General features: G+C 56.7%; 1 protein-coding gene across 1 annotated transcript in view; it reads left to right on the top strand.

Moving 5' to 3' along the window:
- Positions 1-23,460, top strand: part of LOC139537859 (sarcoplasmic/endoplasmic reticulum calcium ATPase 1-like) — a 118,004-nt gene that overhangs the window by 78,052 nt on the left and 16,492 nt on the right. The window contains exons 12-13 of the mRNA XM_071339710.1: positions 3,852-3,954; positions 7,158-7,289. Of these exons, the coding sequence (XP_071195811.1) occupies positions 3,852-3,954; positions 7,158-7,289 (235 nt within the window). The remainder of the gene's footprint in view (positions 1-3,851; positions 3,955-7,157; positions 7,290-23,460) is intronic.

Raw genomic sequence — 23,460 nt, forward strand, 5'->3', positions numbered from 1 at the left:
GATCTGTTACAGCAGGGGTATTCAACCATTACCCTACGAGGTCCGGAGCCTGCTGGTTTTCTGTCCTACCTGATAATTAATTGCACACACCTGGTGTCCCAGGTCTAAATCAGTCCCTAATTTAGAGGGGATCCATTTTTTGTTTTTTAAAGCAGTGGAACTGACTTCAAGGTCCAGAGTCGAGTTTGAGGGTGCTACAGTATACAGTCAGTTCCATAAGCATTTGGACAGTGACACAATTTGCATCATTTTGGTTCTACGCCACCACAATGAATTTGAAAGAAAACATCCAAAATGTCCTTTAAGTGTAAACTAAGTGTTTTGTCAAAATTATTGTAAGAACTGTGTAGGAATTACAACCTATTACACAGCCCTCCAATTTTAGGGGCTCAAAAGTAATTGGACAAACTGAACAATCATACATTTAAATTGTGAGTTTTAATACTTCAATGACTGCCTGAAGTCTGGAACTCATAGACATCACCAGATGCTGTGTTTCTTCCCTGGTGATGCTCCGCCAGGTCTTTACTGCAGCTGTCTTCACTTCCTGCTTGTTCTTGGGGGCTTTCGCCTTCAGTTGTGTCTTCATTAAGTGAAATTCATGCTCAATTGGAATCAGGTCAGGCGATTGACTTGGCCATTTGCATAACATTCCACTTCTTTACCTTAAAGTATTGGGTTGCTTTCGCAGTATGCTTCGGCTCATTGTCCATCTGCACTGTGAAGCGCCGTCCAATGAGCTTTGAAACATTTGGCTGAATCTGAGCAGACAATGTAGCCCTAAACACTTCAGAATCCATCCTGCTGCTTTTGTCAGCAAATACAAGGGAACCAGTTCCATGGGCAGCCATACATGCCCACGCCATAACACTACCTCCACCATGCTTCACAGATGAAGTGGTATGCTTCGGATCATGAGCAGTTCCTGCCCTTCTACATACTCTTCTCTTCCCATCATTCTGGTACAAGTTGATCTTTGTCTCATCTGTACGCATTATGTTCCAGAACTGGACAGGCTTTTTCAGATTAGTTTTTTGGCAAACTCTAATCTGGTCTTCCTGTTTTTGAGGCTTACCAGTGGTTTACATATTGTGGTAAACCCTCTGTATTTACTCCGGTGAAGACTTCTCTTGAATGTTGACTTTGACACAGATACGCCTACCCCCTGGAAGGTGTTCTTGGTCTCACTAACAGTTGTGAAGGGGGTTTTTCTTCACCAGGGAAAGAATTCTTCTGTCATCCACCACAGTTGTTTTCCGTGGTCTTCCGGGCATTTTTGTGTTCCTGAGCTCAACAGTGGGTTCTTTCTCTTTAAGAATGTACCAAATAGTTGATTTGGACACACCTAATGTTTTTCCTCTCGCTCTGATGGGTTTGTTTAGGGGGGGCCGCATATAAAAAGTGCTGTAATTCCTACACCGTTCCCCCGATTTGGATGTAAATACCCTCAAATTAAAGCTCCAAGTCTGCACTTTCAGCTCATATTCATTATTTAATTTCAACTCCAATAAGCTAAACTAATAGTAACTTGGTCAATGTCCAAATATTTATGGACCTGACAGTACCTGCCCAGACTGGGGCAGACCCATATCTATTACAGTACACCTGCCCAGACGGGGGCAGACCCAGACCTACTACAGTACACTTGCCCAGACTGGGGACAGACCCAGATCTACTACAGTACACCTGCCCAAACAGGCCTCACGATGTCTTACAGTACCGTGCCAAGTGTTCCCCTTCAGTCAGCTCAGTCCATACAAGATTAGGCTCATATATTTTCCCTACTGAAGTTGATGAAAACCCCATCAGTATATCCAATGTAATGCCAAGTGATGATGTTGTGTTAATCACTATTCAGGGCTCGTATCCACAAAGCATCTCAGAGTAAGAGTACCACACACACACACAACGACTGCCCCCTGAGCACTGAGCTCCCACACACACACAACGACTGCCCCCTGAGCACTGAGCTCCCACACACACACAACGACTGCCCCCTGAGCACTGAGCTCCCACACACACACAACGACTGCCCCCTGAGCACTGAGCTCCCACACACACACAACGACTGCCCCCTGAGCACTGAGCTCCCACACACACACAACGACTGCCCCCTGAGCACTGAGCTCCCACACACACACAACGACTGCCCCCTGAGCACTGAGCTCCCACACACACACAACGACTGCCCCCTGAGCACTGAGCTCCCACACACACACAACGACTGCCCCCTGAGCACTGAGCTCCCACACACACACAACGACTGCCCCCTGAGCACTGAGCTCCCACACACACACAACGACTGCCCCCTGAGCACTGAGCTCCCACACACACACAACGACTGCCCCCTGAGCACTGAGCTCCCACACACACACAACGACTGCCCCCTGAGCACTGAGCTCCCACACACACACAACGACTGCCCCCTGAGCACTGAGCTCCCACACACACACAACGACTGCCCCCTGAGCACTGAGCTCCCACACACACACAACGACTGCCCCCTGAGCACTGAGCTCCCACACACACACAACGACTGCCCCCTGAGCACTGAGCTCCCACACACACACAACGACTGCCCCCTGAGCACTGAGCTCCCACACACACACAACGACTGCCCCCTGAGCACTGAGCTCCCACACACACACGACTGCCCCCTGAGCACTGAGCTCCCACACACACACAACGACTGCCCCCTGAGCACTGAGCTCCCACACACACACAACGACTGCCCCCTGAGCACTGAGCTCCCACACACACACAACGACTGCCCCCTGAGCACTGAGCTCCCACACACACACAACGACTGCCCCCTGAGCACTGAGCTCCCACACACACACAACGACTGGCAACTTCTCCAACCTGCCAGCTGTATTGAATGTTGTGAACATTTATTCATGAGACATCTTAAGACACTAGGTGTAATACACAGACATATAGACGTAGTGTGTGTGTGTGTGTGTGTGTGGACGTGTTTAACTATTCTTGTGGGGACCAGAAGTCCCTACAAGAATAGTAAACAAAGTAAAAATTGACCAGCTGGGGACATTTTGTTAGTTCCCACAAGGTCAAATGCTATTTCTAGGGGGTTTAGGGTTAAGGTTAGAATTAGTGTTAGGGTTAGAATTAAGTTAAATATTAAGGTTAGGAGGTAGGATTAGTTGTAGGGTTAGGGTTAGGAGCTAGGGTTAGGTTTAGGATAAAGTTTAGGTTTTTGGGTTAGGGTTAGGGTTAAGGTTAGGACTAGGGTTAAGGTTAGGGTTAGGGTAAGAGTACGGGTTAGGATTAGGGTTAGGTTTAGGTTTAGGGTTAGGGGTTAGGGAAAATAGGATTTTGAATGGGACTGAATTGTATGTCCCCACAAGGTTAGCTGTACAAGAGTGTGTGTGTGTGTGTGTGTGTGTGTGTGTGTGTGTGTGTGTGTGTGTGTGTGTGTGTGTGTGTGTGTGTGTGTGTGTGTGTGTGTGTGTGTGTGTGTGTGTGTGTGTGTGTGTGTGTGTGTGTGTGTGTGTGTGTGTGTGTGTGTGTGTACAGGAAAAACAGTGGCAGTATTCCATTAGTTGTTATGAGAGTGAATTACGCCACTCGGGATGATGATAAAAACGTCTAGTCCATGTATGTTTGGGCTCCCGAGTGGCTCAGCAGTCTAAGGCACTGCCTCTCAGTGCAAGAGGCGCCACTACAGTCCCTGGTTCGATTCCAGGCTGTTTCACAACCTGCTGTGATTGGGAGTCCCATAGGGCGGCGCACAATTGGCCCAAGGCCGTCATTGTAAATAAGAGTGTGTTCTTAACAGACCTGCCTAGTTAAAAAATGTTTTAAATATTGTGTGTGTGTGTTTGCTCTTCCAGGTTGAAAGGGGACAAGGTGGTACAGTGTGGAGATTATGATGGACTTCTGGAGCTGGCCACTGTCTGTTCCATGTGCAACGACTCTTCACTGGACTACAATGAGGTCAGTACTGACAACACACACATTATGGTCTTGTAAGTCATTAAGGGACTGTTCTGTCACTTCAGCCTGACCCTCTCTGTCCCTATCCTTTCATCCTGTTTTCCTCAGCGGTAAAAAGCCTTCCCTTTTTATTTTTTAAGCAGCTGTGGCACGCGGACGCACAGGTAGCCTAGCGGTAGCCTAGCGTTGGGCCATTAACCTAAAGCAAGTTTGAATCCTGAGCTGACTAGGTAAAAAATCTGCTCCAGGGTCGCCGTCAATAATGGCTGATCTCTGGTCGTGGCCCCACTCTCTGAGGGTCTCAGGGGGGAGTTGGGATATGGTGACCCTTGTCGTGGCCTCTCTCTCTCTGAGGGTCTCAGGGGGAGTTGGGATATGGTGACCCTTGTCGTGGCCTCTCTCTCTCTGAGGGTCTCAGGGGGGAGTTGGGATATGGTGACCCTTGTCGTGGCCTCTCTCTCTCTGAGGGTCTCAGGGGGGAGTTGGGATATGGTGACCCTTGTCGTGGCCTCTCTCTCTCTGAGGGTCTCAGGGGGGAGTTGGGATATGGTGACCCTTGTCGTGGCCCCACTCTCTGAGGGCCTCAGGGGAGTTGGGATATGGTGACCCTTGTCGTGGCCTCTCTCTCTGAGGGTCTCAGGGGGAGTTGGGATATGCAGAAGAAACACATTTCCAATTCACACCACACTTGTACAGGTTACACAGTTGTAGATGAGTGAAACAGGGCAAATATAAGCATCCCCTATTTACGCACAAACACACACACTGAGACATGGCTGCACATCTGTTGTTGCTTTCTCCTAGGTTTGACTGATGTCGTCATCAATGTGGAGTTGGACTAACAAATGAGTGTGGTTGCTAAGCAAATCACTCGTCTCTTAGAGACGGGGCTTTGTGCCAGTAAGACAAGCTGGCAAATGTCTCATGGACTTAGCTATGTATACAAACCACCTATTACATTGCCCTGAATGCATGAATCATGACCAAGGCGTGCACACACACACACACACACACACAGGAGGCTTCTACAATTGCCAATCCAATTTTACTCTGATGTGTGATTCTGTTTTCTCACCTCTCTGTCATCACCATGGTGCTATGGTAACCATGCTGTGTGTAAAGGGAAGCTGAAGACATGGCAGTCTAATTGCAAGACACTCAAACGCTGAGAAGATTCCTAGTATAACTGAATTAGTATGTAATGCCATTTTGTGACCGTTAACCAGTAGAATGAAACTGGCTTTCCCAACTAGACATGATGGAGAAAGGCATTTAGGGGATAGAGCTAAGGGGAAATAGAGCAGCTGTGTGGAGAGAGAGAGTGGTGGACCCTGATGGTGGAGGAGCCTGGGGGTTTATAAACTCAGCAAAAAAATGAACGTCCCTTTTTCAGGACCCTGTCTTTCAAAGATAGTTGGTAAAAATCCAAATAACTTCACAGATCTTCATTGTAAAGGGTTTAAACACTGTTTCCCATGCTTCAATGAACCATAAACAATTAATGAACATGCACCTGTGGAACGGTCGTTAAGACACTAACAGCTTGCAGACGGTAGACAATTAAGGTCACAGTTATGAAGACTTAGGACACTAAAGAGGGCTTTCTACTGACTCTGAAAAACACCAAAGGAAAGATGCCCAGGGTCCCTACTCATCTGCGTGAACGTGCCTTAGGCATAATGCAAGGAGGCATGAGGCCTGAAAATGTGGCCAGGGCAATAAATGGAAATGTCCGTACTGAGAGACGCCAAAGACAGTGCAACAGGGAACAGGATGGACAGCTGATCGTCCTCGCAGTGGCAGACCACGTTTAACACTTGCACAGGATCGGTACATCCGAACATCACACATGCGGGACAGGTACAGGATGGCAACAACAACTACCCGAGTTACACCAGGAACGCACAATCCCTCCATCAGTGCTCAGACTGTCCACAATAGGCTGAGAGAGGCTGGACTGAGGGTTTGTAGGCCTGTTGTAAGGCAGGTCCTCACCAGACATCACCGGCAACAACATCGCCTACGGGCACAAACCCACAGTCGCTGGACCAGACAGGGCTCTTCACTGACGAGTCGCAGTTTTGTCTCACCAGGGGTGATGGTCGGATTCGCGTTTATCGTCGAAGGAATGACCGTTACACCGAGGCCTGTACTCTGGAGCGGGATCAATTTTGGAGGTGGAGGGTCCATCATGGTCTGGGGCGGTGTGTCACAGCATCATCGGACTGAGCTTGTTGTCATTGCAGGCAATCTCAACGCTGTGCGTTACAGGGAAGACATCCTCCTCCCTCATGTGGTACCCTTCCTGCAGGCTCATCCTGACATGACCCTCCAGCATGACAATGCTACCAGCCATACTGCTCGTTCTGTGTGTGATTTCCTGCAAGAACGGAATGTCAGTGTTCTGCCATGGCCAGCGAAGAGCCTGCATCTCAATCCCATTGAGCATGCCTGGGACCTGTTGAATCGGAGGGTGAGGGCTAGGGCCATTCCCCCCAGAAATGTCCTGGAACTTGCAGGGGCCTTGGTGGAAGAGTGGGATAACATCTCACAGCAAGAACGGGCAAATCTGGTGCAGTCTGAGGAGGAGATGCACTTAATGCAGCTGGTGGCCACACCAGATACTGACTGTTACTTTTGATTATGACCCGCCTTTGTTCAGGGACACATTATTCAATTTCTGTTAGTCACATGTCTGTGGAACTTGTTCAGTTTATGTCTCAGTTGTTGAATCTTGTTATGTTCATACAAATATTTACACATGTTAAGTTTGCTGAAAATAAACGCAGTTGACAGTGAGAGGACATTTATTTTATTGCTGAGTTTAGATCATGATGTGGTTAAGCTGGGTGGACAGACAGATGGTGTGGACAGAGATGTGCCCTATGAAAATCCAGTGGACTTCTCGCATCATAATTCCCTCTCTCAATTCAATTTAAGGGCTTTATTGGCACGGTAAACATATTTTAACATTGCCAAAGCAAGTGAACTATATAATAAACAAAAGTGAAATTAACAAATAAAATGAACAGTAAACATTACACTCACAGAAGTTCCAAAATAATAGACATTACAAAAGGGAAAATAAATCAACATAAATATGGGTTGTATTTACAATGGTGTTTTGTTCTTACGTCTCTGTCTTTCTGAATGACAGTGTGTTTCAAAAGCTTTCGACTTACCCATCCTCTGTCCTGTCCCAGGTCAAAGGAGTGTATGAGAAGGTGGGTGAGGCGACGGAGACGGCCCTCACTACCCTGGTGGAGAAGATGAACGTGTTCAAGACTGACATGTCAGGCCTCAGCAAGGTGGAGCGCGCCGGAGCCTGTAACTCAGTAAGCAACTAGAGGAAACACTGAGGGGATGTATACAACACCACTATGGATGTCCACGGTGAATTAGACATACAACATACTGCTTGCATATTCATATACAGTATTTAATGGTGTATGTTGTCATAAAGTGATTTAAACAACTGGACAACAAGTTCAAAGAAAGTATGGTAGCTGGTACCTATTGGCTTTCAACGCATGGGACAATCTCCACCTAGATCACCTCAACCTCTATGGTATGATATATACTCTATTGTCCCTGAGGGGAAGTTTGACATGGACAATGGAGTGTGCTGCTGCTTCCACATAGATACATAAAGAGGAAGGCCCCCCAAAAATGGTCAGACTCCAGTCTCCCAAGTCATAGACTGTTCTCTCTGCTACCGCACAGCAAGTGGTACCGGAGCTCCAAGTCTAGGTCCAAAAGGCTCCTTAACAGCTTCTTTCCCCAAGCCATGAGACTGCTGAACAACTAATCAAATGACCCCCCCCCCCCCCCCCCCCCGCTCTGACTCTGTCAATGAGAAGTGGTGCGTCTGTCCTTCTCTATGTGCATGACCAATGACACTGTGACAGGAAGACACGAGAGAGAGACTAACTCCCTGTGTTCTTGTCGATGACCAGCGGTTTTAAGATTTTCCACTGAACTCCATTCATATCCCCAACAGTCCCACAATGAGAAGAAAATAAAACTTGTCACAAGTCCTGTCCTCAGAGGCTAGAGAGGATAATATTTAGACAAGCCGGGGGTTTATGAAGAGGTTAGCTAAACTTTCCAGCTTTCTGTTAGGGCTTTCAACAGGGGGGAAAGGAAGAGGTTTCCTACTAATGCACTAGTTGATGGTGAAGGATTTGAGGTGAAAGTGTGTGTAACTATGTTCTGCCGTCACTAGATCGACTTGTACTCACGTTCCTCGTCTTTTTGTTTTTGTGATGGGACGAAGAGGAATTTTGGCTCGGTGGCTGTCTTTCTGTGAGGACATCTGTCAAGTGTCTGAGTCCCCTGGCATCATGTCTCCAGGACATAACTGTCTGAGTTGGGAGGGAGGATCGGAGGGAGGGGAGAGGAGAAGGTAGGGATGAAGGCAGTGGGAGGGAGGGGGAGAGAGAGAGAAGGGATGGAGGCTGGGGAGAAGGGATGTTGGGCGGGAGGCTGTGGGGGAGGGTGGGAGGGAGAGAGGAGAAGGTAGGGATGAAGGGAGTGGGAGGGAGGGGGAGAGAGAGAGAGAGAGAGAAGGGAGGGGGAGAGGCGACTGTATGTGATGAAGAGAAGGGAATGGGAGAGGAGGGAGACAGGGAGATGGAGACGCTGGGAGAGGAGGGAGACAGGGAGATGGAGACGCTGGGAGAGGAGGGAGACCGGGAGATGGAGACGCTGGAAGAGGAGGGAGACAGGGAGATGGAGACGCTGGGAGAGGAGGGAGACAGGGAGATGGAGACGCTGGGAGAGGAGGGAGACAGGGAGATGGAGACGCTGGGAGAGGAGGGAGACAGGGAGATGGAGACGCTGGGAGAGGAGGGAGACAGGGAGATGGAGACGCTGGGAGAGGAGGGAGACAGGGAGATGGAGACGCTGGGAGAGGAGGGAGACAGGGAGATGGAGACGCTGGGAGACGAGGGAGACAGGGAGATGGAGACGCTGGGAGACGAGGGAGACAGGGAGATGGAGACGCTGGGAGACGAGGGAGACAGGGAGATGGAGACGCTGGGAGACGAGGGAGACAGGGAGATGGAGACGCTGGGAGAGGAGGGAGACAGGGAGATGGAGACGAGGGAGACAGGGAGATGGAGACGCTGGGAGAGGAGGGAGACAGGGAGATGGAGACGCTGAGAGAGGAGGGAGACAGGGAGATGGAGACGCTGGGAGAGGAGGGAGACAGGGAGATGGAGACGCTGGGAGAGGAGGGAGACAGGGAGATGGAGACGCTGGGAGAGGAGGGAGACAGGGAGATGGAGACGCTGGGAGAGGAGGGAGACAGGGAGATGGAGACGCTGGGAGAGGAGGGAGACAGGGAGATGGAGACGCTGGGAGAGGAGGTAGACAGGGAGATGGAGACGCTGGGAGAGGAGGGAGACAGGGAGATGGAGACGCTGGGAGAGGAGGGAGACAGGTAGATGGAGACGCTGGGAGAGGAGGGAGACAGGGAGATGGAGGGAGACAGGGAGATGGAGACGCTGGGAGACGAGGGAGACAGGGAGATGGAGACGCTGGGAGAGGAGGGAGACAGGGAGATGGAGACGCTGGGAGAGGAGGGAGACAGGGAGATGGAGACGCTGGGAGAGGAGGGAGACAGGGAGATGGAGACGCTGGGAGAGGAGGTAGACAGGGAGATGGAGACGCTGGGAGAGGAGGTAGACAGGGAGATGGAGACGCTGGGAGAGGAGGGAGACAGGGAGATGGAGACGCTGGGAGAGGAGGGAGACAGGTAGATGGAGACGCTGGGAGAGGAGGGAGACAGGGAGATGGAGGGAGACAGGGAGATGGAGACGCTGGGAGACAGGGAGATGGAGACGCTGGGAGACGAGGGAGACAGGGAGATGGAGACGCTGGGAGAGGAGGGAGACAGGGAGATGGAGACGCTGGGAGAGGAGGGAGACAGGGAGATGGAGACGCTGGGAGAGGAGGGAGACAGGGAGATGGAGACGCTGGGAGAGGAGGAGGACAGGGAGATGGAGGGAGACAGGGAGATGGAGACGCTGGGAGAGGAGGGAGACAGGGAGATGGAGACGCTGGGAGAGGAGGGAGACAGGGAGATGGAGACGCTGGGAGAGGAGGGAGACAGGGAGATGGAGACGCTGGAAGAGGAGGGAGACAGGGAGATGGAGACGCTGGAAGAGGAGGGAGACAGGGAGATGGAGACGCTGGGAGAGAAGGGAGACAGGGAGATGGAGACGCTGGGAGAGGAGGGAGACAGGGAGATGGAGACGCTGGGAGAGGAGGGAGACAGGGAGATGGAGACGCTGGGAGAGGAGGGAGACAGGGAGATGGAGAGGAGGGAGACAGGTAGATGGAGACGCTGGGAGAGGAGGGAGACAGGGAGATGGAGACGCTGGGAGACGAGGGAGACAGGGAGATGGAGACGCTGGGAGAGGAGGGAGACAGGGAGATGGAGACGCTGGGAGAGGAGGGAGACAGGGAGATGGAGACGCTGGGAGACGAGGGAGACAGGGAGATGGAGACGCTGGGAGAGGAGGGAGACAGGGAGATGGAGACGCTGAGAGAGGAGGGAGACAGGGAGATGGAGACGCTGGGAGAGGAGGGAGACAGGGAGATGGAGACGCTGGGAGAGGAGGGAGACAGGGAGATGGAGACGCTGGGAGAGGAGGGAGACAGGGAGATGGAGACGCTGGGAGAGGAGGGAGACAGGGAGATGGAGACGCTGGGAGAGGAGGGAGACAGGGAGATGGAGACGCTGGGAGAGGAGGGAGACAGGGAGATGGAGACGCTGGGAGAGGAGGGAGACAGGGAGATGGAGACGCTGGGAGAGGAGGGAGACAGGGAGATGGAGACGCTGGGAGATGGAGGGAGACAGGGAGATGGAGGGAGACAGGGAGATGGAGACGCTGGGAGACGAGGGAGACAGGGAGATGGAGACGCTGGGAGAGGAGGGAGACAGGGAGATGGAGACGCTGGGAGAGGAGGGAGACAGGGAGATGGAGACGCTGGGAGAGGAGGGAGACAGGGAGATGGAGACGCTGGGAGAGGAGGGAGACAGGGAGATGGAGACGCTGGGAGAGGAGGGACACAGGGAGATGGAGGGAGACAGGGAGATGGAGGGAGACAGGGAGATGGAGACGCTGGGAGATGGAGGGAGACAGGGAGATGGAGACGCTGGGAGAGGAGGGAGACAGGGAGATGGAGACGCTGGGAGAGGAGGGAGACAGGGAGATGGAGACGCTGGGAGAGGAGGGAGACAGGGAGATGGAGACGCTGGGAGAGGAGGAGGACAGGGAGATGGAGACGCTGGGAGAGGAGGGAGACAGGGAGATGGAGACGCTGGGAGAGGAGGGAGACAGGGAGATGGAGGGAGACAGGGAGATGGAGGGAGACAGGGAGATGGAGGGAGACAGGGAGATGGAGGGAGACAGGGAGATGGAGACGCTGGGAGAGGAGGGAGACAGGGAGATGGAGACGCTGGGAGACGAGGGAGACAGGGAGATGGAGACGCTGGGAGAGGAGGGAGACAGGGAGAGGAGGGAGACAGGGAGATGGAGACGCTGGGAGAGGAGGGAGACAGGGAGATGGAGGGAGACAGGGAGATGGAGACGCTGGGAGATGAGGGAGACAGGGAGATGGAGACGCTGGGAGAGGAGGGAGACAGGGAGATGGAGACGCTGGGAGAGGAGGGAGACAGGGAGATGTAGACGCTGGGAGACGAGGGAGACAGGGAGATGGAGACGCTGGGAGAGGAGGGAGACAGGGAGATGGAGACGCTGGGAGAGGAGGGAGACAGGGAGATGGAGACGCTGGGAGAGGAGGGAGACAGGTAGATGGAGACGCTGGGAGATGGAGGGACGCTGGGAGAGGAGGGAGACAGGGAGATGGAGACGCTGGGAGACGAGGGAGACAGGGAGATGGAGACGCTGGGAGAGGAGGGAGACAGGGAGATGGAGACGCTGGGAGAGGAGGGAGACAGGGAGATGGAGACGCTGGGAGAGGAGGGAGACAGGGAGATGGAGACGCTGGGAGAGGAGGGAGACAGGGAGATGGAGACGCTGGGAGAGGAGGGAGACAGGGAGATGGAGACGCTGGGAGACGAGGGAGACAGGGAGATGGAGACGCTGGGAGACGAGGGAGACAGGGAGATGGAGACGCTGGGAGACGAGGGAGACAGGGAGATGGAGACGCTGGGAGAGGAGGGAGACAGGGAGATGGAGACGAGGGAGACAGGGAGATGGAGACGCTGGGAGAGGAGGGAGACAGGGAGATGGAGACGCTGGGAGAGGAGGGAGACAGGGAGATGGAGACGCTGGGAGAGGAGGGAGACAGGGAGATGGAGACGCTGGGAGAGGAGGGAGACAGGGAGATGGAGACGCTGGGAGAGGAGGGAGACAGGGAGATGGAGACGCTGGGAGAGGAGGGAGACAGGGAGATGGAGACGCTGGGAGAGGAGGGAGACAGGGAGATGGAGACGCTGGGAGAGGAGGTAGACAGGGAGATGGAGACGCTGGGAGAGGAGGGAGACAGGGAGATGGAGACGCTGGGAGAGGAGGGAGACAGGGAGATGGAGACGCTGGGAGAGGAGGGAGACAGGGAGATGGAGGGAGACAGGGAGATGGAGACGCTGGGAGACGAGGGAGACAGGGAGATGGAGACGCTGGGAGACGAGGGAGACAGGGAGATGGAGACGCTGGGAGAGGAGGGAGACAGGGAGATGGAGACGCTGGGAGAGGAGGGAGACAGGGAGATGGAGACGCTGGGAGAGGAGGGAGACAGGGAGATGGAGACGCTGGGAGAGGAGGGAGACAGGGAGATGGAGACGCTGGGAGAGGAGGGAGACAGGGAGATGGAGACGCTGGGAGAGGAGGGAGACAGGGAGATGGAGACGCTGGGAGAGGAGGGAGACAGGGAGATGGAGACGCTGGGAGACGAGGGAGACAGGGAGATGGAGACGCTGGGAGACGAGGGAGACAGGGAGATGGAGACGCTGGGAGACGAGGGAGACAGGGAGATGGAGACGCTGGGAGAGGAGGGAGACAGGGAGATGGAGACGCTGGGAGAGGAGGGAGACAGGGAGATGGAGACGCTGGGAGAGGAGGGAGACAGGGAGATGGAGACGCTGGGAGAGGAGGGAGACAGGGAGATGGAGACGCTGGGAGAGGAGGGAGACAGGGAGATGGAGACGCTGGGAGAGGAGGGAGACAGGGAGATGGAGACGCTGGGAGAGGAGGGAGACAGGGAGATGGAGACGCTGGGAGAGGAGGGAGACAGGGAGATGGAGACGCTGGGAGAGGAGGGAGACAGGGAGATGGAGACGCTGGGAGAGGAGGGAGACAGGGAGATGGAGACGCTGGGAGAGGAGGGAGACAGGGAGATGGAGACGCTGGGAGAGGAGGGAGACAGGGAGATGGAGACGCTGGGAGAGGAGGGAGACAGGGAGATGGAGACGCTGGGAGAGGGAGACAGGTAGATGGAGACGCTGGGAGAGGAGGGAGACAGGGAGATGGAGACGCTGGGAGACGAGGGAGACAGGGAGATGGAGACGCTGGGAGAGGAGGGAGACAGGGAGATGGAGACGCTGGGAGAGGAGGGAGACAGGGAGATGGAGACGCTGGGAGAGGAGGGAGACAGGGAGATGGAGACGCTGGGAGAGGAGGGAGACAGGGAGATGGAGACGCTGGGAGAGGAGGGAGACAGGGAGATGGAGACGCTGGGAGAGGAGGGAGACAGGGAGATGGAGACGCTGGGAGAGGAGGGAGACAGGGAGATGGAGACGCTGGGAGAGGAGGGAGACAGGGAGATGGAGACGCTGGGAGAGGAGGGAGACAGGGAGATGGAGACGCTGGGAGAGGAGGGAGACAGGGAGATGGAGACGCTGGGAGAGGAGGGAGACAGGGAGATGGAGACGCTGGGAGAGGAGGGAGACAGGGAGATGGAGGGAGACAGGGAGATGGAGACGCTGGGAGAGGAGGGAGACAGGGAGATGGAGACGCTGGGAGAGGAGGGAGACAGGGAGATGGAGACGCTGGGAGAGGAGGGAGACAGGGAGATGGAGACGCTGGGAGATGGAGGGAGACAGGGAGATGGAGGGACGACAGGGAGATGGAGGGAGACAGGGAGATGGAGACGCTGGGAGACGAGGGAGACAGGGAGATGGAGACGCTGGGAGAGGAGGGAGACAGGGAGATGGAGACGCTGGGAGAGGAGGGAGACAGGGAGATGGAGACGCTGGGAGAGGAGGGAGACAGGGAGATGGAGACGCTGGGAGAGGAGGGAGACAGGGAGATGGAGACGCTGGGAGAGGAGGGAGACAGGGAGATGGAGGGACGACTGGGAGATGGAGGGAGACAGGGAGATGGAGACGCTGGGAGATGGAGGGAGACAGGGAGATGGAGACGCTGGGAGAGGAGGGAGACAGGGAGATGGAGACGCTGGGAGAGGAGGGAGACAGGGAGATGGAGACGCTGGGAGAGGAGGGAGACAGGGAGATGGAGACGCTGGGAGAGGAGGGAGGACAGGGAGATGGAGACGCTGGGAGAGGAGGGAGACAGGGAGATGGAGACGCTGGGAGAGGAGGGAGACAGGGAGATGGAGGGAGACAGGGAGATGGAGGGAGACAGGGAGATGGAGGGAGACAGGGAGATGGAGGGAGACAGGGAGATGGAGACGCTGGGAGAGGAGGGAGACAGGGAGATGGAGACGCTGGGAGACGAGGGAGACAGGGAGATGGAGACGCTGGGAGAGGAGGGAGACAGGGAGATGGAGGGAGACAGGGAGATGGAGACGCTGGGAGAGGAGGGAGACAGGGAGATGGAGGGAGACAGGGAGATGGAGACGCTGGGAGATGGAGGGAGACAGGGAGATGGAGACGCTGGGAGATGGAGGGAGACAGGGAGATGGAGACGCTGGGAGAGGAGGGAGACAGGGAGATGGAGACGCTGGGAGAGGAGGGAGACAGGGAGATGGAGACGCTGGGAGAGGAGGGAGACAGGGAGATGGAGACGCTGGGAGAGGAGGGAGGACAGGGAGATGGAGACGCTGGGAGAGGAGGGAGACAGGGAGATGGAGACGCTGGGAGAGGAGGGAGACAGGGAGATGGAGGGAGACAGGGAGATGGAGGGAGACAGGGAGATGGAGGGAGACAGGGAGATGGAGGGAGACAGGGAGATGGAGACGCTGGGAGAGGAGGGAGACAGGGAGATGGAGACGCTGGGAGACGAGGGAGACAGGGAGATGGAGACGCTGGGAGAGGAGGGAGACAGGGAGATGGAGACGGGGAGACAGGGAGATGGAGACGCTGGGAGAGGAGGGAGACAGGGAGATGGAGACGCTGAGAGAGGAGGGAGACAGGGAGATGGAGACGCTGGGAGAGGAGGGAGACAGGGAGATGGAGACGCTGGGAGAGGAGGGAGACAGGGAGATGGAGACGCTGGGAGAGGAGGGAGACAGGGAGATGGAGACGCTGGGAGACGAGGGAGACAGGGAGATGGAGACGCTGGGAGAGGAGGGAGACAGGGAGATGGAGACGCTGGGAGAGGAGGGAGACAGGGAGATGGAGACGCTGGGAGAGGAGGGAGACAGGTAGATGGAGACGCTGGGAGATGGAGGGAGACAGGGAGATGGAGACGCTGGGAGAGGAGGGAGACAGGGAGATGGAGACGCTGGGAGACGAGGGAGACAGGGAGATGGAGACGCTGGGAGAGGAGGGAGACAGGGAGATGGAGACGCTGGGAGAGGAGGGAGACAGGGAGATGGAGACGCTGGGAGAGGAGGGAGACAGGGAGATGGAGACGCTGGGAGAGGAGGGAGACAGGGAGATGGAGACGCTGGGAGAGGAGGGAGACAGGGAGATGGAGACGCTGGGAGAGGAGGGAGACAGGGAGATGGAGACGCTGGGAGAGGAGGGAGACAGGGAGATGGAGACGCTGGGAGACGAGGGAGACAGGGAGATGGAGACGCTGGGAGAGGAGGGAGACAGGGAGATGGAGACGCTGGGAGAGGAGGGAGACAGGGAGATGGAGACGCTGGGAGAGGAGGGAGACAGGGAGATGGAGACGCTGGGAGAGGAGGGAGACAGGGAGATGGAGACGCTGGGAGAGGAGGGAGACAGGGAGATGGAGACGCTGGGAGAGGAGGGAGACAGGGAGATGGAGACGCTGGGAGAGGAGGGAGACAGGGAGATGGAGACGCTGGGAGAGGAGGGAGACAGGGAGATGGAGACGCTGGGAGAGGAGGGAGACAGGGAGATGGAGACGCTGGGAGAGGAGGGAGACAGGGAGATGGAGACGCTGGGAGAGGAGGGAGACAGGGAGATGGAGACGCTGGGAGAGGAGGGAGACAGGGAGATGGAGACGCTGGGAGAGGAGGGAGACAGGGAGATGGAGGGAGACAGGGAGATGGAGACGCTGGGAGACGAGGGAGACAGGGAGATGGAGACGCTGGGAGACGAGGGAGACAGGGAGATGGAGACGCTGGGAGAGGAGGGAGACAGGGAGATGGAGACGCTGGGAGAGGAGGGAGACAGGGAGATGGAGACGCTGGGAGAGGAGGGAGACAGGGAGATGGAGACGCTGGGAGAGGAGGGAGACAGGGAGATGGAGACGCTGGGAGAGGAGGGAGACAGGGAGATGGAGACGCTGGGAGAGGAGGGAGACAGGGAGATGGAGACGCTGGGAGAGGAGGGAGACAGGTAGATGGAGACGCTGGGAGAGGAGGGAGACAGGGAGATGGAGGGAGACAGGGAGATGGAGACGCTGGGAGACGAGGGAGACAGGGAGATGGAGACGCTGGGAGACGAGGGAGACAGGGAGATGGAGACGCTGGGAGAGGAGGGAGACAGGGAGATGGAGACGCTGGGAGAGGAGGGAGACAGGGAGATGGAGACGCTGGGAGAGGAGGGAGACAGGGAGATGGAGACGCTGGGAGAGGAGGAGGACAGGGAGATGGAGGGAGACAGGGAGATGGAGACGCTGGGAGAGGAGGGAGACAGGGAGATGGAGACGCTGGGAGAGGAGGGAGACAGGGAGATGGAGACGCTGGAAGAGGAGGGAGACAGGGAGATGGAGACGCTGGAAGAGGAGGGAGACAGGGAGATGGAGACGCGGGGAGAGAAGGGAGACAGGGAGATGGAGACGCTGGGAGAGGAGGGAGACAGGGAGATGGAGACGCTGGGAGAGGAGGGAGACAGGGAGATGGAGACGCTGGGAGAGGAGGGAGACAGGGAGATGGAGAGGAGGGAGACAGGTAGATGGAGACGCTGGGAGAGGAGGGAGACAGGGAGATGGAGACGCTGGGAGACGAGGGAGACAGGGAGATGGAGACGCTGGGAGAGGAGGGAGACAGGGAGATGGAGACGCTGGGAGAGGAGGGAGACAGGGAGATGGAGACGCTGGGAGACGAGGGAGACAGGGAGATGGAGACGCTGGGAGAGGAGGGAGACAGGGAGATGGAGACGCTGGGAGAGGAGGGAGACAGGGAGATGGAGACGCTGGGAGAGGAGGGAGACAGGGAGATGGAGACGCTGGGAGAGGAGGGAGACAGGGAGATGGAGACGCTGGGAGAGGAGGGAGACAGGGAGATGGAGACGCTGGGAGAGGAGGGAGACAGGGAGATGGAGACGCTGGGAGAGGAGGGAGACAGGGAGATGGAGACGCTGGGAGAGGAGGGAGACAGGGAGATGGAGACGCTGGGAGAGGAGGGAGACAGGGAGATGGAGGGAGACAGGGAGATGGAGACGCTGGGAGAGGAGGGAGACAGGGAGATGGAGACGCTGGGAGAGGAGGGAGACAGGGAGATGGAGACGCTGGGAGAGGAGGGAGACAGGGAGATGGAGACGCTGGGAGATGGAGGGAGACAGGGAGATGGAGGGAGACAGGGAGATGGAGACGCTGGGAGAGGAGGGAGACAGGGAGATGGAGACGCTGGGAGAGGAGGGAGACAGGGAGATGGAGACGCTGGGAGAGGAGGGAGACAGGGAGATGGAGACGCTGGGAGAGGAGGGAGACAGGGAGATGGAGACGCTGGGAGAGGAGGGAGACAGGGAGATGGAGACGCTGGGAGAGGAGGGAGACAGGGAGATGGAGACGCTGGGAGAGGAGGGAGACAGGGAGATGGAGGGAGACAGGGAGATGGAGGGAGACAGGGAGATGGAGACGCTGGGAGATGGAGGGAGACAGGGAGATGGAGACGCTGGAAGAGGAGGGAGACAGGGAGATGGAGACGCTGGGAGAGGAGGGAGACAGGGAGATGGAGACGCTGGGAGAGGAGGGAGACAGGGAGATGGAGACGCTGGGAGAGGAGGAGGACAGGGAGATGGAGACGCTGGGAGAGGAGGGAGACAGGGAGATGGAGACGCTGGGAGAGGAGGGAGACAGGGAGATGGAGGGAGACAGGGAGATGGAGGGAGACAGGGAGATGGAGGGAGACAGGGAGATGGAGGGAGACAGGGAGATGGAGGGAGACAGGGAGATGGAGACACTGGGAGAGGAGGGAGACAGGGAGATGGAGACGCTGGGAGACGAGGGAGACAGGGAGATGGAGACGCTGGGAGAGGAGGGAGACAGGGAGAGGAGGGAGACAGGGAGATGGAGACGCTGGGAGAGGAGGGAGACAGGGAGATGGAGGGAGACAGGGAGATGGAGACGCTGGGAGAGGAGGGAGACAGGGAGATGGAGACGCTGGGAGAGGAGGGAGACAGGGAGATGGAGACGCTGGGAGAGGAGGGAGACAGGGAGATGTAGACGCTGGGAGACGAGGGAGACAGGGAGATGGAGACGCTGGGAGATGAGGGAGACAGGGAGATGGAGACGCTGGGAGAGGAGGGAGACAGGGAGATGGAGACGCTGGGAGAGGAGGGAGACAGGTAGATGGAGACGCTGGGAGATGGAGGGAGACAGGGAGATGGAGGGAGACAGGGAGATGGAGGGAGACAGGGAGATGGAGACGCTGGGAGAGGAGGGAGACAGGGAGATGGAGACGCTGGGAGAGGAGGGAGACACGGAGATGGAGACGCTGGAAGAGGAGGGAGACAGGGAGATGGAGACGCTGGGAGACGAGGGAGACAGGGAGATGGAGACGCTGGGAGAGGAGGGAGACAGGGAGATGGAGACGCTGGGAGAGGAGGGAGACAGGGAGATGGAGACGCTGGGGAGAGGAGGGAGACAGGGAGATGGAGACGCTGGGAGAGGAGGGAGACAGGGAGATGGAGGGAGACAGGGAGATGGAGACGCTGGGAGAGGAGGGAGACAGGGAGATGGAGACGCTGGGAGACGAGGGAGACAGGGAGATGGAGACGCTGGGAGAGGAGGGAGACAGGGAGATGGAGACGCTGGGAGAGGAGGGAGACAGGGAGATGGAGACGCTGGGAGACAAGGGAGACAGGGAGATGGAGACGCTGGGAGAGGAGGGAGACAGGGAGATGGAGACGCTGGGAGACGAGGGAGACAGGGAGATGGAGACGCTGGGAGAGGAGGGAGACAGGGAGATGGAGACGCTGGGAGAGGAGGGAGACAGGGAGATGGAGACGCTGGGAGAGGAGGGAGACAGGGAGATGGAGACGCTGGGAGAGGAGGGAGACAGGGAGATGGAGACGCTGGGAGAGGAGGGAGACAGGGAGATGGAGACGCTGGGAGAGGAGGGAGACAGGGAGATGGAGACGCTGGGAGAGGAGGGAGACAGGGAGATGGAGACGCTGGGAGAGGAGGGAGACAGGGAGATGGAGACGCTGGGAGAGGAGGGAGACAGGGAGATGGAGACGCTGGGAGAGGAGGGAGACAGGGAGATGGAGACGCTGGGAGAGGAGGGAGACAGGGAGATGGAGACGCTGGGAGAGGAGGGAGACAGGGAGATGGAGACGCTGGGAGAGGAGGGAGACAGGGAGATGGAGACGCTGGGAGAGGAGGGAGACAGGTAGATGGAGACGCTGGGAGAGGAGGGAGACAGGGAGATGGAGGGAGACAGGGAGATGGAGACGCTGGGAGACGAGGGAGACAGGGAGATGGAGACGCTGGGAGAGGAGGGAGACAGGGAGATGGAGATGCTGGGAGAGGAGGGAGACAGGGAGATGGAGACGCTGGGAGAGGAGGGAGACAGGGAGATGGAGACGCTGGGAGAGGAGGGAGACAGGGAGATGGAGGGAGACAGGGAGATGGAGGGAGACAGGGAGATGGAGGGAGACAGGGAGATGGAGGGAGACGCTGGGAGATGGAGGGAGACAGGGAGATGGAGACGCTGGGAGATGGAGGGAGACAGGGAGATGGAGACACAGGGAGATGGAGACGCTGGGAGAGGAGGGAGACAGGGAGATGGAGACGCTGGGAGAGGAGGGAGACAGGGAGATGGAGACGCTGGGAGAGGAGGAGGACAGGGAGATGGAGACGCTGGGAGAGGAGGGAGACAGGGAGATGGAGACGCTGGGAGAGGAGGGAGACAGGGAGATGGAGGGAGACAGGGAGATGGAGGGAGACAGGGAGATGGAGACGCTGGGAGAGGAGGGAGACAGGGAGATGGAGACGCTGGGAGACGAGGGAGACAGGGAGATGGAGACGCTGGGAGAGGAGGGAGACAGGGAGAGGAGGGAGACAGGGAGATGGAGACGCTGGGAGAGGAGGGAGACAGGGAGATGGAGGGAGACAGGGAGATTTTAGGGAGACAGGGAGAGGAGGGAGACAGGGAGATGGAGACGCTGGGAGAGGAGGGAGACAGGGAGATGGAGACGCTGGGAGAGGAGGGAGACAGGGAGATGGAGACGCTGGGAGAGGAGGGAGACAGGGAGATGGAGACGCTGGGAGACGGAGGGAGACAGGGAGATGGAGACGCTGGGAGAGGAGGGAGACAGGGAGATGGAGACGCTGGGAGAGGAGGGAGACAGGGAGATGGAGACGCTGGGAGATGGAGGGAGACAGGGAGATGGAGACGCTGGGAGATGGAGGGAGACAGGGAGATGGAGGGAGACAGGGAGATGGAGACGCTGGGAGAGGAGGGAGACAGGGAGATGGAGACGCTGGGAGAGGAGGGAGACACGGAGATGGAGACGCTGGAAGAGGAGGGAGACAGGGAGATGGAGACTCGGGGAGATGAGGGAGACAGGGAGATGGAGACGCTGGGAGAGGAGGGAGACAGGGAGAGGGAGACGCTGGGAGAGGAGGGAGACAGGGAGATGGAGACGCTGGGAGAGGAGGGAGACAGGGAGATGGAGACGCTGGGAGAGGAGGGAGACAGGGAGATGGAGACGCTGGGAGAGGAGGGAGACAGGGAGATGGAGACGCTGGGAGAGGAGGGAGACAGGGAGATGGAGACGCTGGAAGAGGAGGGAGACAGGGAGATGGAGACGCGATAGGGAGATGGAGGGAGACAGGGAGATGGAGACGCTGGGAGAGGAGGGAGACACGGAGATGGAGACGCTGGAAGAGGAGGGAGACAGGGAGATGGAGACGCTGGGAGACGAGGGAGACAGGGAGATGGAGACGCTGGGAGAGGAGGGAGACAGGGAGATGGAGACGCTGGGAGAGGAGGGAGACAGGTAGATGGAGACGCTGGGAGAGGAGGGAGACAGGGAGATGGAGGGAGACAGGGAGATGGAGACGCTGGGAGAGGAGGGAGACAGGGAGATGGGGACGCTGGGAGAGGAGGGAGACACGGAGATGGAGACGCTGGAAGAGGAGGGAGACAGGGAGATGGAGACGCTGGGAGACGAGGGAGACAAGGAGATGGAGACGCTGGGAGAGGAGGGAGACAGGGAGATGGAGGGAGACAGGGAGATGGAGACGCTGGGAGAGGAGGGAGACAGGGAGATGGAGACGCTGGGAGAGGAGGGAGACAGGGAGATGGAGACGCTGGGAGAGGAGGGAGACAGGGAGATGGAGGGAGACAGGGAGATGGAGACGCTGGGAGAGGAGGGAGACAGGGAGATGGAGACGCTGGAAGAGGAGGGAGACAGGGAGATGGAGACGCTGGGAGAGGAGGGAGACAGGGAGATGGAGACGCTGGAAGAGGAGGGAGACAGGGAGATGGAGACGCTGGGAGAGAAGGGAGACAGGGAGATGGAGACGCTGGGAGAGAAGGGAGACAGGGAGATGGAGACGCTGGGAGAGGAGGGAGACAGGGAGATGGAGACGCTGGAAGAGGAGGGAGACAGGGAGATGGAGGGAGACAGGGAGATGGAGGGAGACAGGGAGATGGAGGGAGACAGGGAGATGGAGGGAGACAGGGAGATGGAGGGAGACAGGGAGATGGAGACGCTGGGAGAGGAGGGGTGGAGGATATTGTTTCTACCTGACTACCAACCTGATAACTACCAGAGCTGTGTTCCTGGAGCTCAGGTGACCCCTACTGTTAATGCTCTATCAGAAGCCACTAAACCATACAGCCATTTAAGATCCTTGCGATTTAGACTAACATGGTATATTCTCATGTATTTATAGCAGTTTTTATTTGGCAGATTTTGAAGGGTGTGAACGCAGGGCTGTATACATTCCCTGGTAACTCTACAGTTCACTACAAGCTTAATTAAGGCCAAGTTGAGTTGTACCTTTTCAAGGGTGTGTTTACACAGGCAGCCTAATTCTGATATTCTTTTTCTAAACGAATTGGTCTTTTGACCAATCGTATCAGCTCTTTTGCCAATAATTGGGCTACTTTTGTAAAGCCTAAGTGGTGTCAGGGTCCTCTGTAACATCAGAGTCCCTTTTACTGCTGTATCATCTGTTGTCACTGGAGATTCACAGACAGAGGGTCCTGTCTGGCCCACATTGATTCTGCTACTTCATATATACACACTTGTCTGTCTGGTGCAGTTGGCTGACTGTTCAGACAGGATGTTGGAGCACCATCAGGGTGTTTTCACTAGGAACCAAACGGAACCAAACGGAACCAAACAGGGAAGGGCCTACCTTAATTTGTCCAATAGAAACTCTTGGTTTTGTTGCAAATTGATTTATGTTGCGAGGCAGTTGGCTACGGTGTAGAATAATGATTACACCCCAGGTGTCAACAACAAACCTCCCAGTCCTAGTCCCCCACCTGGTCTGATAGACCCCTCCCTCCCTCCATCACAACAACACAGTCCAACCTCCCAGTCCTAGTCCCCCACCTGGTCTGATAGACCCCTCCCTCCATCACAACAACACAGTCCAACCTCTCAGTCAAGAGTAGACATGGTGTTTGGTGCCTCATCCTTCATGGGTAGGTTCAGTTGGGTTCATTGTTCGCTACATTGCGTGACACTGTACTGAATGACACGTTTCCCCCAAAATGGTGCGCACCATTCTTCAACAGCCTTGTGGTACATGTGCTCCTGTTTGGTGGGTGTGGCCTGATCAATGTGGGTGTGGCCTGATCAATGCGGGTGTGGCCTGGCCGATGTGGTTGTGGCCTGATCAATATGGGTGTGGCCTGATCCATATGGGTGTGGCCTGTTCGATGTGGGTGTGGTTTGATCAATATGGGTGTGGCCGTCTGAAATCTCAAAACCCGTGCAGCCACACCATGTGGTAATTGCCCTCTGGTGCCACCATA

This window comes from Salvelinus alpinus, chromosome 13 (genome assembly GCF_045679555.1).
Source record: "Salvelinus alpinus chromosome 13, SLU_Salpinus.1, whole genome shotgun sequence".
In the NCBI taxonomy this organism is placed as follows: domain Eukaryota; kingdom Metazoa; phylum Chordata; class Actinopteri; order Salmoniformes; family Salmonidae; genus Salvelinus; species Salvelinus alpinus.